This window comes from Rhipicephalus microplus, chromosome X (assembly GCF_043290135.1).
Source record: "Rhipicephalus microplus isolate Deutch F79 chromosome X, USDA_Rmic, whole genome shotgun sequence".
NCBI lineage: Eukaryota > Metazoa > Arthropoda > Arachnida > Ixodida > Ixodidae > Rhipicephalus > Rhipicephalus microplus.
Genome location: NC_134710.1, coordinates 43,746,073 through 43,762,773, shown reverse-complemented (window position 1 = coordinate 43,762,773; position 16,701 = coordinate 43,746,073). Strand labels below are relative to the sequence as shown.

The following is a 16,701-nucleotide window of genomic DNA, read 5'->3' as shown; positions in this document are numbered from 1 at the left end:
AGGCCGATGAGGGCCCCTTGGCCTCGTGATTGCCCTGGCTAATGCCAGAGGTTGTAGAGGTCACCGGTGTGGACAGGCTGAATGTGGGCAGGGCAGCGCTGGCTGCTCCTGCTGTAGGGGCTTGTGGCGTTGGCCTCGGCACGCTATGCGCGGTCCGGACAACTGCCAAGGGCCTTTGTGGTGCCGCCCCTCGTTGCACCACTTCGGCGAAAGGTGTTTTTAGTGCCAATGATGACGAGATCCGTTGTCTTGCTTCCGTGAATGTGATATTTTCCTTAACTTTTATAGTTAATTCTTTTTCTTTTTTCCAGGCTGGGCACGCTCTGGAGCATGCGGGGTGACTACCTTCGCAGTTAGCACAGAGGACGTCGTCATGACTACAATCATCAGCACTGTGGCCGGTTGTGCCACACTTAGCACACATCAGCTGTCCTTGGCAGCTCTGGGATGCATGACCAAATCGCTGGCATTTGAAACAACGCCTCGGGTTTGGAATGAAGGGTCGGACATGGAGTTCTATATAGCCAGTTTCTATATAGCCAGTTTCTATATAGCCAGTCTCAGGTAAAGTGGTTGAGCTGAAGGCGAGTATCAAGTGCTTTGTTGCTATTTCGTTGTTGTTACGTCTGATTTTGATGCGCTGGACATGTATTACACCTTGGTCCTTCCATCCATCAAGGAGCTCTTCTTCACTCAGTGTCATCAAATCTTCGTCCGATAACACGTTCTTCACTGTATTCATGGTACGGTGTGTGCTCACAGAGACGGGGACGTTACCAAAGGCTACAAGGTGCGAGAGTTTATTGTACTGTTCCTTGTCTTTTAATTTGAGAAGCAAATCTCCACTTGCCATCTTCGTGGCCTTATGACCGGTTCCAATGGTCTCACTCAAGCACTTGGCCACAAGGAAGGGTGAGATTGCTCTAGCTTTTGTAGATGATTATTCGCAGTGGAGGACATGGTATTTTGGGAAAGTTTCTCTGTTTTGGGGCCAAAGTAGTGAAGTTGCGTCGGTGCGTACCCTTTTCGAGGCACGATCAGTTAGAGAGGGGGTCGAGGATCTCATGGGAAAATGTGGATTTTTCGGTAACGGCGCCTACCACCCACCACGGAGTCCAACAAGGGGACGTGGCAGAGCATGTGGACATGTCTTACTATAACCCAATATGGTTTACCCTAGTTAGGATAGCCACACAAGGTTAACCCTTGCCGCCAGGAAAAACAGAAGTAAATTGAAGAGAGGAGAGAACAGGAAAGATTGAGAGTGAGAGGAAAAGACGAAGATGAAGAGAGGGAGAGACAGGAAAAGGCGACTGCCGGTTTCCCCTGGGTGGTTCAGCCCAGGGGTGCCGTCTACGTGAAGCCGGATCCAAAGGGGTGTGTTGCCGCCACTGGGGGGCCTTAAAGGTCCAATCACCCAGCATTGGCTCAACCCCCAGGATCCCCTTTTCCCTGGACACGGCAAAGCCATGCACGGCTAAGCGTGGGAGGGAGTCGAAACTCCCCTGTTAGCTCGGGTTTGTGGTGTCGCTACACACCAAACGCCTACTTACGCAGGTGCCCCTGCGGAATATCTAATTTGGCTAAGAGCAAGTCACTCAGAAATGGGCTGTTAAACCTCAAGTATGCTACACTAACTAGCCCAATCAGCCACTAGCCACTTTGTTAAGCAACTATGATAACTATGCAATCCGTAAAACTGATTACATATTTGGAATGAGCATAAAAGCATTTATATACAGCAAAAATTTTATTTCCCTAGGCTGCAGATTAAATTAACTTTTTTTACATAAGTAAAAGGTCATGCAGAAACACTCACCCAAACTTTCGAATCAATTTGACTAAGATCTCTCTGATCTTCCTTCGGAAATGCTTCTGGCAATCTTCAGTCATTGAGCCCAACTTTGGGATCTAGCAAAAGCATAAAGAAGCACTTACTGAACTAGCACACAAGAAGTGGATCTGCAAGATGAGCAACTACAACAAGACGTGGTAGCAACCACCAGATCCAGAGAGCAGAAACAAGCTCTACCATATGTGATTAAAGCTATAGTGAGTTCGGTATTTCTTCTAATCTATCTTCTAATCTCTTCTATGCATCAAACTTACCAGCTCGCTTAAATGTTCTTTCAGATGTTCAGGAGTGAGGATGAAAAATAGCATCTGCACGAAATGAAGAGCTGCCTTCACCACCTCCCGCTTCCCCGATTCCAAGACATTCATTACAGATTTGATAACAGCATTCAGCATGTCACTGCGGCAGACATCTGCAAAAACAACCACCATTAAGCACTTTCACAACAGCAGATTTCATCAGTGATCTCTAACATAGCCCTAAAACAGAACAGCCATTAACAACAAACATAGGATACAAAATTTATAAAAAGTGCAGTGCTCTTGTTCTGTAAAACAATCGCATCTCCATTGCCCTATATGATCTACACAGTACTTTAGAGAAGCCATTGCTTTATGAAGGGTGCATGTGGGGCCTACATAACATTTGTCTAAAATTTCTAGCACAGCAAACCCCCTAACTACTCTAGTGTAACCATTGAATCATATACTCAACTGCTCACTCTCTTCCAGTTGCCTCTTTGCACCAAGATGCATCACTTTGCTAAGAATTTAAATTTGCCATGGCAGAGCATAGGATTTTCAGTTTTTTTTTCTTTTTTTTTTTCAAGCTTGCCAGCATGCCTATTTCAAAAAAGATATTTGTCTAGTAGCAATCATTTCATTATAACTGTATGCACTAAAACAAGAATAAACATTCCAAACCAACTGAATATTATTGAGTAAAAGCCCAGCTCGACATATAAATGTTTAACATTTGCAGCACTTTGCACTCGCTACATTTTAACGCTCATTGTGAAAATTCTGGGTATAGCTAATGTACATCTAAATCAGCAAGTGTTAAGGGTTCATTGCCAATAAATATGCATATGCCTGCCCTGACCAGCGGACCAGTCACAATTACCAAGTTGGTTGAATTCATGCATTCTATACATTTGGCTGCAACAACAAAATTCTGTGACAATGAATACTTTGATATGTCACATACATATGTTCTTCAACTGCACTAGAGTAGTTGCTTTTAAAATTGATCAGTGCCATTCGACTAAGCAACATACAGAGTTTCATAAATATGTGTCATCTCGGTGAAGCGCAAACCAAACACCAGAAATGGGCACTAGTACCTTTGAACTCGTAGAGGGCAAATGAAAGGGCCATGATGCAGGAGCTCAGTAGGTAGGTACGACCTAATAAACCTTTTGTGAGCCGGACCACAAGCTCTGTAACAGCCTCTCCAGGATCATCTGGCTGCCAACGGATCAGTGCCTTGCCCACACTTGCAATAACCTCATAGGCTGCCTGCTGCACCTTAGAAGCAGGCACTTTTGTGCACAGCACTGCCTGCAAACAGTGATTTAAAAAAAGCATGAAATCCACCTGGTGATAGCAAACCAAACACTAATCATGCCCTTCTTTTTCCTATGGTGAACGAGTTTGTAACTTGCCAATAACAAGTGGTGCTCTTCCTCAGGAAAGTGTAGTAGCCACATGCATCACTATATTGAGAGTATGGTGTCTGGTATTCATAACTGACATGCAGTGTTAATAATTAGTAGTGCACTTATCTCTCTACAGCAGATAGCTAAAAGGCAGACAGAAGTAAGTTTTATACACACAAGAGGGTGCAGGCCGTTCCACTGCCAGAAACATGAGCCTGGGACACAAACACAGCAGAAGGAAAGCGAGGGTCACACCCTTCCTCTCCCAGCTTCTCAATAAGGAAAATGCTCTCTTTGTAGATACATCCCGATCAGGCAATGATGCCAAGGAAAGTATAGAAGATATTCAAATTTTAGTGTACATGTGAAGAAGAAAAGTTGAGAAAAATATAACCTGCCGCCAGCAGGGACCAAACCAGTAACCTTTGAATAACGTGTCTGGTCTGATGCTTTAGAGAAGCCATTGCTTTATTGAATTGAATTGAATTAAATTGTTTTATTCACAACAACAAAGTTGCGAGGATGACCAGACAAAAAAGCTGCATTGAGCAGCTTGAGGGGAACCTGGCCACCTCATACACTGGGCAGCTTCACAGCGGTCACACAAAAACATGGTATACATCATGAATGAACTAACTTAAAAAACACAAAAACAGTAAACATCCATGGTCGGAATAAATAAACAAGGTCATTATAGAAACATTTGAAAAAAATGGGAAAAAGTAAGCAAAGTGCTAAAGACGAAGGGTGCATGTGAGGTGGTCATCCCTCTGTCTACTATATGGGGCATATAATGTGAATTTCAATGTGAGAGCATCAAGTCAGTGCTGCCAGTAGCCACTATGGCGACTGCAGAAAAACATTAATTTGCCTGTTGGCGTCACGTACCACGTGATCTCTTTACGAGCCATTGAAGAAGTGTTCCGCACTCGCTGTAGTGGCTGCTGGCTGTGTCGACTGATACTTGCACGTTAATGGGGTTACAAGGGTCTTAATAAAAAGTTTTTTATTTACTATCTAACAGTGATAGAAATTACCATGCATGTGTACCACTGAACGGAGATTTCGAACCTGCAAACACATTTGAAATATCTCGTTTAGAAAAAAGTGATGACAAATTTCCTCATTATAATTAGGTAATTTACAGAAACCTGTACAGTCCTCTTGTTCATACGAATAAAGGTTAGTGACGTACTGACCTTCATTGTTGAACCACTCAGCCTTTTTAGTGTCCTTCAAAGCAAATCATGAGCATGGTGACAACGGGTATCCCACAGGCTAAAGAAAACTAGATGTCGAAACAGCTATTTCTTTGATCAGAAATAATTTTTTAACTTGGAAGGTAAAAATGAGCTACCAGTAATTAGCTGGTATTTGTCATATAATTACAATTCTATCAAGTTTGAGAGAAAAAGAAAAGCTTTAGCCTGTAGTTCAAGTGCTTCGTAAAAGAATGGTACAAAGTTCGTTTAGATATCTTCACAGAAACTTGCTCATAACTTCCGTAAGGCTGATTCACAAATAAAATAAAATAACGCTGCTAAGAAAATTACATTCCCGGTCCTAAAAACATGTGCAAGTTCATATATTAAGCTTTAACAAAAGTAAATGGTATTTTGCCATAATATAAAATTTTTCCAAAACATACTTTCGATTGATTGATTGATTTGTGGGGTTTAACGTCCCAAAACCACCATATGATTATGAGAGACGCCGTAGTGGAGGGCTCCGGAAATTTCGACCACCTGGGGTTCTTTAACGTGCACCCAAATCTGAGCACACAAAACATACTTTCGACTATAAACACCTCAAATTGCAATTTTTGAAAGTCAGCATTTTTTACAATTTTGTGCTATTTTAAAAGACCCTCCTCCCTTCCTAAATGCACCTATAAAGTGGACAGAGGGATGACCACCATCATAGCTGAGTGATAGAGCGTCAAATGCATTAGTTGAACGTTGCAAGTTCAATCACTGCCAGCGGCAAGTGATCTTTTTGTCAACTTTTCTTTTTTCGTATTTACATTACAATTACTTCCAATAACATCGCCCATACTTTCCTTGGCATCATTATCTGTTAGTTCTCGTTAATACTATGTAGAAATGCATTCAAATGGCAGAAAAAATTTGAAGAAACCTAGAAGGGGGACTCCTCTGTCTTAAAGGGGCCCTGCGAAAACTTTTTGAGCATGGTCAAAAAACACTGCTCATCGGTAGCAAAGGCCTGTAATTTACAATGAATGATCATAGTCAGCTGAAAATTTCTTTCTCTTCTCTCTACAAATGACGTATGACGCTCAAAAATAACTCCTAGAAAGCCCATCTGTCAGCCATCTAACATGGCGCGCTCGGTCATTACAGAGATCCCCGCGGGAAACCCCGACTAGTCTACGCACGCGCGAGCACGATCACAAAAAAAAAAGTCGTGCATTCGAAGAAAAAAAAAATGAATGAAAAAAAGTGCTTAAGGTCACGAGGCCCGCCTGACGTATTTCTTTGCACCAGTCATCCCGCCCTGCTTAGCTTCCAGTGCTTTCGTCAGGACGTGGGAAGAGAGAACGCCATTGCAGCATGCACCAAATCTTTGCAACTCCACTCGCACTGGACGGATTCTTAAAATTTTTGCGGTGTTGAATTCGTGAGGCAATGGGCTCTTCCAGTTAATTCATTTCATGGTTACTTGAAAAAGTGTTTCAGGACCCCTTTAAGAGTAGACACAGTATATGGGGACATATTGTTCATTTTTTGCCCCAATTCTAAAAGAAACTTCGTATACAAAAGTGAAAAAAATGCTTGTCTAGAGTCTGTATCGGACATGCGCTGTCTGTGTTATCGTGATCTGTGCGTTTATCACCGAGACTTCCCCGCCCTCACCACCTATATAAAGACGTGTTAATAAACCCTGTTGTTCTTCTTGTTCCCGTCAACATGTAGTTGCCTCTGTCCTTTGTCAGATACCCGACATGTTACATGGTGTCAGAAGTGTGAGCGACAACGATGGAACTTCTCAAGGCTCCGCCCCCCTTGCAATTGACCTGTGACCTCTCAAAAAATCGGAGGCGCTTCAGGCAGAAGTTCGACTTGCACCTGCAGGCGACCACAATGGAGCATCCTTGAAGCGAAGCTGCAAAAGCGGCGCTGCTGCTAAGCGTAGCTGGTGACGAAGCGCTCGACGTGTTAAACACGTTCATGTTCGAGGAAGACGAAAGCAAGGACGACTACGCAACGCTCGCTGGGAAATTCGAGTCATACTGTGCTGAGGTGAGCAACGAAGTTCATGAACACTACGCGTTTCGGTCAAGGAAGAAGGCGAAGGGGGAACCTTTTAAGAAGTTTGTCCGCGACCTCAAAAGGAAAGCCGAGCAATGCAACTTTGAAGAGCAGCGAGATTCTCTGATCAGGGATCAAATCGTGTTTGGCACAAATGACTCGAAGCTGCGAGAAAAAATGCTTTGAGAAAAGTCTTTAACATTGCTGAAAGCGGAAGAACTTTGCAAGGTGGCAGAATCATTGCCACAGCGAAAGGAGGTTTGGAACGCCACGAAAAACCGCGTCGATGCTGTTTGAAGGCACGCAACAACATGGCGGGGCAAAAGTGATGAGGATAGCAAGCAGCACCGTTGCAAAAAAGTGCAATCGACGACACTTGCCAAGAAAGTGTCCAGCCTACGGTAAAAGATGCAATGAATGTCGCTAACTTCACCACTTCGCGGTTTGTTGCCGAGAAATGTCTGGTGTCAGCCAGGTAAGCAAGGACAGCAGTGACGACGACTTTGACGTTCTAGCAATTGAAACAGACAGAGGAGGCAGCAAAGATTGGAAGGAAGCACAAATTGCTGGAAAAAACATCGCCTTCAAGGTGGACACTGGTTCACAGGCCAACCTCCTACCGTTCTCGGTGTACCACAAGATTCCAGGGGCGGAAAAGTTAACGCCCACAGGTGCGGTGCTGCGAGCTCACACCAGGGGCGTGGTTACTCACTTTGGAACGGTGCAACTGAAAATCACTCTCGGTAACTCTTCCACCACAGTGAAATTTTTCGTCGTGAAGAATGGCCACCAAGCCTTACTGAGACTCGAGGCAAGCGAAGCGTTGGGGCTCGTTCAACAGACGGTGGCCAGTGTCAAGGCTTCAGAGTACGAAGTAATTAAACATTACAAACCTAAAGAGGCCCTACAGCATAGTCATGGAACCTTCGGCAACGCCACTTGTCCAACCAGCCGGCGGGTTCCCCTGTCTCTGCGAGAGCCACTCCGAGACGAGCTTCAAAGAATGGAGCGTGCAGGCATCATCATGAAAGAGGATGGCCCCACAGACTGGGTAAGCCCCTTGGTCTTGGTCAAGAAAAAAGATGGCAGGCTTCCTATTTGCATGGACCCAAGAAATATAAACGAGCATGTCAAAAGGCAGCATTATCAGCTCCCAAAGCGCGAGGATATCGAAGGGGAATTGGCAGGTGCAGCCTATTTTAGCTGTCTAGACGCGAATTCTGGTTTTCACCAGATTTCGCAGGACGAGAAAACGTCCAAAATATGTACCTTTGCAACCCTCTATGAAAGATATTGTTATCTGCGGTTGCCGTTTGGCATTTCGTCGGCCCCCGAAGTTTTTCAAGAACAAGTGAGCGAGATCTTCGATGGCCTTCCTGGTGTACACGTGTGCATTGATGATATTTTGGTGTGGGGGCAACAAAAAATAACACGACCAAAGACTAGTGGCAGTCATGAAAGCGGCTGAAAAAGCAGGCCTCGCATTCAATGCGGAAAAATGCCGGTTTGGCGTCACTGAAGTGCAGTTCTTAGGTGACATCATCATTCGCGAAGGCATATCACCAAACCCTAAACTTGTAAAAAGTCTGATTCAAACGGCCATGCCTGAAGACAAATCAGATGTGATTGATTGATTTGATTAATTGATATGTGGGGTTAACATCCCAAAACCACTATATGATTATGAGAGACGCCGTAGTGGAGGGCTCCGGAAATTTCAACCACCTGGGATTCTTTAACATGCACCCAAATCTGAGCACACGGGCCTACAACATTTCCGCCTCCATCGGAAATGCAGCCGCCGCAGCCGGGATACGTTCCCGCGACCTGCGTGTCAGCAGCCAGACAAATCAGATGTGCAGCACATGCTTGGTGTTCTGAACTATTTTGGTAAATATGTGCCACGCCTGTCTGAGCGAACGGCTTCTCTACGAGCGCTTATCAAATCACACGTATAGTTCGAACGGACTGACAACCACATAAGGGAGTGGAATAGCGTTGTGCAGATTCTAAGCACAACGCCACTGCTAGCCATCTTTGATCCAAGGAAGCAATCAAAGATAACTTGCGACGCTTCAAAAGACTGCATTGGTGCAGCGCTTTTGCAGTGTCACAACGGCCACTGGTGGCCAGTGGCATATCCATCTCGTGTGTTAACGGACACAGAACAGCGTTGTGCGCAAATTGAAAAAGAGGCACTTAGTATTTCTTTCAGCTGCAACAAATTTTATCAGTTCATTTACCGACAGAAGGTTGTCATCGAGACGGACCACAAACCTCTGTGGACCACAAACCTCTGTTGTGTATAGCTGCAAAAGCAATTTGCGACATGCCCCCCATCTGCAAAGGTTCTTTTTGAGACTTCTAAACTATGACTGTTCTAAACTATGACTGTGCTTCCCTGAGTATGTCCCAGGGAAGCACCTTATCCTGGCAGACATGCTGTCACGATCATCTCCGGCTCCTCAAGACGACACCAGTGGGTCTATGGACGACGTCGAAAAACACGCAGTTGCAGTCCTGGGTTTACCTGGTCACTAAAGAGACGCGCCAGAAACTGGTGAATGAAATGGCAAAGGACAACTACCTGCGGACAATCGTCTCTTGCTTCTCAACTGCCGACAAGATCGAAGGCGAGCTAAAGCCGTTTTCCTCTGAACTTTCCCTTGTAAATGGCATATTGCTAAAAGGCGCAAAAGTGAATTCATAAGGGGCATCTGGGTCTTCATAAATGCAAAGAAAGGGCTCGTCGTCTTGTTTTTTGGCCTGGCATCAGCCATGATATCGCTACTATGATCCAGAGTTGCCCCACGTGTGGTGAATACGCTTATAAGCAACAGCAGGAGCCACTGCTGATGTGCCCAGTCCCTGCTTGCGCGTGGTATCGAGTTGGTGTAGATATTTTTTCTTTGGCAGGAAGTTCATACATTGTGGCATTCGATGCACTTAGTAATTTCCCTGAAGTTGTGAAACTTGCGAATGCCACTGCGAGGATGACCATCACGGCACTGAGTGCCATGTTCGCACGGTACAGGGTACCCATGGAAGTGTGCACCGACATTGGGCCACAATTTGTAAGTCACAAGTTTGCAGCCTTTGCAAGGAAATACGATATTACTCATGTTACGTCCAGCTCTATCTACCCACAATCTAATGGCCTAGCGAAAAAAGGGGTCCAGGTTGTCAAGCGCATAATGAAGAACTGTGCGTGCACATGAGGACTTCTGACTGGGTCTGCTGGCCTACCGCTGTACGCCACTGGAGGACGGCCGATCGCCAGCAGAACTTCTGCAGGGCAGATGCCCAAGAGCTAATCTTCCCGATTTTTCTGCAGTGCCAACAACCATCGTGAAGAAGCACCAACAGAAGAGCAGCGGAAAGCCCCTACCGCCTTTAGCTAAAGGGTGGGTCGTGAGGTTTGGGGACAAAACATGGACACAGAAAGGGCAAGTTGTCGCAACTGCTGCGCCCAGGTCCTACAAAGTTCAAACCGAAGATTGTCGGCTGTTCAGGCGCAACAGGCGTCATCTTCTGCAAACCGGTGAGAGGTGTGCTGTAGACGTCAGCGACCACAGTTATTTCGAGGGTGAGCCAGATGACCCCGCCTCACCAACTCCAGACGTCTCGCCAGCTGCCCCAGCACGATCACCAAACCGCTTGCCGCGACAACAGTCCACCACCGACAGCACAGCATCCGCAAATGCTGCGCGCCACGAGTCGCCAACTTCTCCAGGTCGTACACTGGGCCCACGAAGGTCTGCCCGTACAGTCAAGCCTCCAAAGAGACTTCATTACGATTTTTCTTTCAATCAACTGCCCTAAACTGTTGTTTTCATTACCCCCCAGGTGATGTCTCGGACATGCGCTGTCTGTGTTATTGTGTCAGCGTGTTGACTGTGTTATCGTGATCCCTGCGTTTATCACTGAGACTGCCCTGCCCCCACCACCTATATAAAGACGTGTTAATAAACCCTGCCATTCTTGTTCACGTCAACATGTAGTTGCCTCTGTCCTTTGTCAGATACTCAACACGTTACAGTCAGCTGTGTATAGAAAATTGTCAGGTTTATTCTAGAGCAGTCCTAAGACACTGTGCACCTTTATATTCACACTTCTTCAAATCGCATTGGGTTGAACACTTTCAACTCTTAGCTTCACTACACCTTGTGTTTGTTGTGCTTGTTGATAAGCTTAGATGCTGGAGGCAAAGAAGTTCTTCAGCAAGTGTAAATTTCGCAGAAATCTGTACAGTCCTCTTCTTTATACGAATAAAAGTCAGTGACGTACTGACCTTCATTGTTGAACCACTCAGACTTTTCAGTGTCCTTCAAAGCGAATCATGTGCATGGTGACAATGGGCATGCTCTAATGAACATGATTATAATTTGGGATGCAATGAGCAAATAGTGTGCAAGTACTTAGTATAAGTGCTTTGAGTCACAGTCTTTGCAGTCTTTGCTTAGGTTCAAAGTCTTAAGAATTGCAACACTGGATATTGTTCTTGCATTTAATGATGGTAGTATCAAACGAGCCAAATGTTTGAAATAAAGTTAAACCTGGATATAACTCAACTGATAAATTTCTGGAAAAATCCATTATAAAGATGATTTCATTAAACACAGGTTCGTTATGAAAGTACGAAAAATAAATCCACAACTTTAACAAAAACGAAACTGCATGCAGAGCTAACCCAAAGCAGTTATATAGCCATAAAAAAACTGCATCATTATTGTGATAGCAATTATATGACACTCTCGGGGGGTTTTTGCCGTCGCCACCGTGCATCGTAAATTTTACAAGCGAGTAAGAGCACAGGAGCGCTGTTGAAGCAGTGATGAAATCAGCCATCCCATCTCTATTGCCTGGCGCATTCAGTAACATCCCCTCACGTTTTATAACTGTCGTTGAAAGCTCGAACAGAGGAAACAAGTCGTCTTGAACGAGCATGAAAACGCGGGGGAAGCAGGGGGGGTGACTTGAGTAGCAACCATGACCTTGTATTTTAAGGGCGCGGTCCCTGGCACACATGCTATCTCGGCAAGCATCAGTGCACTTTCAACACGAAGAGGCTGTGTGAAAAAAGCACTTGCCCCTGGAGCAACCGTATTTCCTTACATGAACGTTTAGTAGAAGTTCTGTGATACCGGATCAAAAAGTTGGCTGCCAGCCGTACTTCGTATATAGCATTTCAATTCGTTGCTATCACATTCATTGCATTGCATATGTGGGGTTTAACATCCAAAAACCACCATATGATTATGAGAGACAGTAGTAGAGAGCTCCGAAAAATTTCGACCACCTGGGGTTCTTCACCGTGCACCAAACTTCGAGCACACGGGTCAACAGCATTTTCGCCTCCATCGAAAATATAGCCTCCGCAGCTGGGATTCAATCCCGCGACCTGTGGGTCAGCAGATAAGTACCTTAGCCACTAGACCGCCACGGCGGTGTGCGCTGTCAAGTTGCCCGAGCTAATCGCGAAGGCTACGGTCCCGCAAACTCGCGGTGTGGCGCAAGACGGAAGTGCGTGATGAGTAGACTTCCGAAAATCCGCCATTGTCATTGTGGTCTCAGGGTTTCCACCAGTGCCTAATCTGTCATCTTCTTGATAGTGACAAAAAAAAGCAAATCTGAACATCATCGGGGGCCACTCTATGCGCGTTAGCTCTACACATGCGCACAGCGTCAAAAGGGAAGCGGAAACAACATGGATATTGCGGAATACTATTCGGTAAAGTGCCCTCCATATGCAGTGCGGCCCAACATACGTGACACTAACTAAAAGTGCAGCACTGTCAAAACAAAATTAGTTCTCTTTCCAGTCCCTTATGTGGTTCTCTTTATTTTTTTTTCTTTTTGGTTGTGGGAACATGGGCAACGTTTGTGCATATGCATGGGCACAAACGTTGCCCATGCTCGGCAATACATTACGGATAAAGCTGCATGATATCTCACAAAAGAAGCAAGACAAGCATTACGAGAGGCTCCAAAGTGAAAAATTAACTTTCATAATGATTATCAAGCTTTGCAACTAAATAAATTGTTGAACAGTATTTCCTCTGTATTCAAAGATAACCAGTTAATTATATTTTTCTTGAGACAAAAAAAAGATGGGCTTTAGAAAATGCAAAGCTTGCGGCTTTCCCCGGGCACAGAACACATCACTTTAACATTCTGCAACCAGGCAGACTTCTGCCAAATGTTCACCTTTGATTATATTGCAACAAAAATGCGCGAGCGTACGGGACACGGAACAAGAAGTATTATGCATAAATACATATTATGCATTCTTTTATTACGCATAAATACACACAGCAACTGAAGCAGAATTGAAGTTATGCCCTTTACATTTCTTGAGTTACTAATTTTGATATATGCCAATAAACTCATAACTTAGGCCATAGTAATAAAAATTTACTAAAAATCTGATATATTATTCAAATTTCTATTATATCTGCTTCAGTTAAAAAAAGCTGAGAATTTGGAATAAAATGATCTATGGACTATAGGAATACCCCTTTTAGTCACCGAGAAAATGGTACCTTTATACAGTCGCCGACTGATAAATTGGACACCTATAATTCAGACATGCTCAATAATTTGCGTGGCACCACTGATGGTGCCATTAACTAATGTTTAAAGACGGCCAATATTTCGGACAGCTGCCAGATCTGCATTCGACATTCTGGACTATGTCAAAGGAGTGCACACCGAATTAGCAGTCATTATCTCGTCCAATACCCATACTATACAAAGTATAGCCTCAGAGATAAAAAAACGAAAGCAAACTGGTGATCTGTAAGGCTTTACTTCGATTGCCCAACAGCTTTGAAAACAGGAAATGCCAGTCTTGGAGGCACGCTCAACTTTGCGAGGTTGTATTCACATCGCAAACATTCTATGCTCCGGTTTCAGTTTCCCCACGCTATAGTGGCTAGAAAGGTTTTCCTAGTGTCATGAAAGAGCGCCTTCCCAAGCGGCGGCGAAGAAACCGGATCCTAGGCACCGCGACCCGGCGCAGTTTGTTGCTAGCGCACTGGCAAGTGACGGAAGGGGGGGGGAGGGGGACGTTGAGATGGGCTGCAGCTAGCAGCAGTGAAACTGCATCCCTGCCACAAAACTGCTTCCCGAAACACTTATTTTAACCGTAGATATTATTGCAAATTATTTTCGTGGCAGGGATAGAAGGAAATATATATAATTTTTTACTATTTATATAGCCTTCTGCAGATGCACAAGCTAGGAGTTCGACATATTTTTGCCACGCGCACACAATTTTGGTTGTCTTAGGATGGCATCTACCTCACAGTGCAGCTTTACTAGTGCTCCCCCCCCCCCCTAATCAAGAAGGATGTTTCAGCTGACAAAGGCTGGAATGGTCAACAATTACCTGCCAGACCAATAAAATAAGCGTGTCATTTGCTTAGGTGTGTGCAGGTGAAAAGGGGGAGGGGACAGCCACCCTCACTAAGAAGGGGGCGGGGCACTAAGTCTGGCTCATACATTAGATAAACAGAGAGGGAGCTGCTGCGATGAACCTCCACCCTCCTACAGGATGGATATTTCAGCTGGGAAAGGGTGGAATAGCCATAGTAACTGCCGGACGGATAAAGCAACAAGGGAAACAAAGTACACAGACAATTAACAGACTGCACCTTTTTTTTTTTTTTTCAACCGAATTGTTTGTGCCAATTGTTAATTTGGGAAATGCACTCTCGTTATTGAGCTCTTCTGCGTGCGCAGTAAAGAGCAATGACAAAGCTCTTTGAAGACAAGTATGTGAAGCTTAGGTTGTACGCTGCAAGAGTGTCATTGCAATTAGCGGCACTGAGAAATCGAATTTAGCATCCAGCTATTGCTTGGCTTTTACTTCCTTTTCTTCCATTTTTATTCTTCCTTTTTATTATGAATTAATTTATTTTTGTTTGATGCTCATTTTTAATTATTTAATATTAAGTGTTTACTTTGGAACGGGCTTTATTGGCACAAGTAGTGCTTGCACAGCAGGTCTATTGATGCGGGAACCGGGCGGCAGGAACCGACGCAGGATACACAACGCTCGGGGCAACAGCTCGCGCTCGGCTCCTCTTCCTAAAGGCGTGACCCACTGCGGCACATATTCTTCTTCCTCTCTACAATACCCCGGCGACGAAGACGAGCCATCCTGGCAAGTCAAGGTGATGATATTAGGAGTGGGTCGTGATATGGCTTGAGACGACTCACGTGGACAGTCTCACGACCAAGGCGTCGCCTGTCTGTAGATGGCGTGACCGGCTCGATCACGTATGTGACAGGAGATCGACGTTCGACGACGCGATAAGGACCGTGAAACTTGGGGGCAAACTTAGCGGCCAGACCTGGGGAGTGGAAGGGCAGTCGAAGCCAGACAAGCGAGCCCACGGCAAAAGTCTCGACTTGCTGGTCGCGGTCGTGGCGGTCTTTTTCGAATGCTTGCTTGTCCGAGGTGAATGATCGGGCCAACTGACGACACTCTTCAGCGTGGTGCAAAATTTCAGAAAGAGGGCTGAACTCTGAGACGTCGGGACGATAAGGCAAAATGGTGTCAAGGGTGGAGCATGGCTCACGCCCATATAGAAGAAAGAAAGACGAGAAGCCTGTGGTTGACTGCGTCGCGGTGTTGTACGCATAGGTCACAAATGGGAGAATGACATCCCAGTTTGATTGGTCGGAATTGACATACATGGCGAGCATGTCTCCTAGCGTTCGGTTGAAGCGCTCAGTTAGACCGTTGGTCTGCGGGTGGTAGGCTGTAGAGGTGCGGTGCACCGTGCGGCATGCCTGAAGGAGTTGTTGCACAACTTCGGATAAAAAGACACGCCCTCGATCACTTAGCAGTTCACGTGGTGCCCCGTGACGCAGTACGAAGCGTCGCAAAATGAAATTGGCTACGTGACGTGCACCAGCCGTAGGTAGTGGAGCTGTTTCAGCATACCTCGTCAGATGGTCGACGGCGACAATGATCCATCGATTTCCAGTGGCAGTGTAAGGAAGGGGACCATATAGATCGATACCAACGCGGTCGAAAGGGTGCGCCGGACACGGGAGAGGCTGTAATAATCCGGGTGAATGGGCAGCTGTCTTTCGTCGTTGGCATAATGAACAAGACCGAATGTATTTTCGTACAAAAGTGTACATACCACGCCAGTAGTAACGCTGGCAGATCCGCTGATATGTTTTTAACACACCAGCGTGAGCATGTCGTGGGTCGGCATGAAAATACGCACAGACATCAGATCGCATGTGGCGTGGTATAACCAAGAGCCATTTACGACCATCCGCGTGGTAGTTTCTGCGGTATAGTTGCGCGTCCCGTATCGCGAAATGTGTGGCTTGGCGGCGAAGAGCGCGTGGGTATGCAGACGTTGAAGAGTCGGAAAGAATGTTAAGGAGAGATGTTATCCATGGGTCTTTCCGCTGTTCAGACGACATGCTTTTGACGGAAATGGGAGCGATGGAGAAGTTGGTGTCCGAATGTAGGTCTGCGGTGGATCTCACTGATGATCGTGAGAGGGCGTCCGCATCAGAGTGTTTTCGTCCTGAGCGGTAGACGACACGAATGTCGAATTCTTGTAGTCGAAGAGCCCAACGTCCAAGGCGACCTGAAGGATCTTTTAGCGACGCCAACCAACAAAGTGCATGGTGATCGGTCACAACGTCGAAACTCTGTCCGTACAAGTAAGGACGAAACTTGCTTAACGCCCAAACGATTGCGAGGCATTCTTTTTCAGTTACGGAGTAGTTCATCTCCGCTTTCGTGAGTGCGCGGCTTGCGTATGCGACGACGTACTCTGGAATACCTGGCTTTCGTTGCGCGAGTACTGCTCCCAGACCAACGCCACTGGCATCTGTGTGCACTTCAGTGGGGGCACTTGGGTCGTAATGGCGTAAAATCGGTGGGG

At 45.6% G+C, this 16,701-nt stretch overlaps 1 protein-coding gene across 1 annotated transcript in view; it reads right to left on the bottom strand.

Annotated features, from left to right (window-relative positions):
- LOC119175879 (RRP12-like protein) overlaps nt 1-16,701 on the bottom strand; it is a 101,432-nt gene that overhangs the window by 25,141 nt on the left and 59,590 nt on the right. The window contains exons 22-24 of the mRNA XM_037426898.2: nt 3,198-3,414; nt 2,110-2,267; nt 1,820-1,911 (exon numbers count right to left, since the gene is read on the bottom strand). Coding sequence (XP_037282795.2) covers nt 1,820-1,911; nt 2,110-2,267; nt 3,198-3,414 — 467 coding nt within the window. The remainder of the gene's footprint in view (nt 1-1,819; nt 1,912-2,109; nt 2,268-3,197; nt 3,415-16,701) is intronic.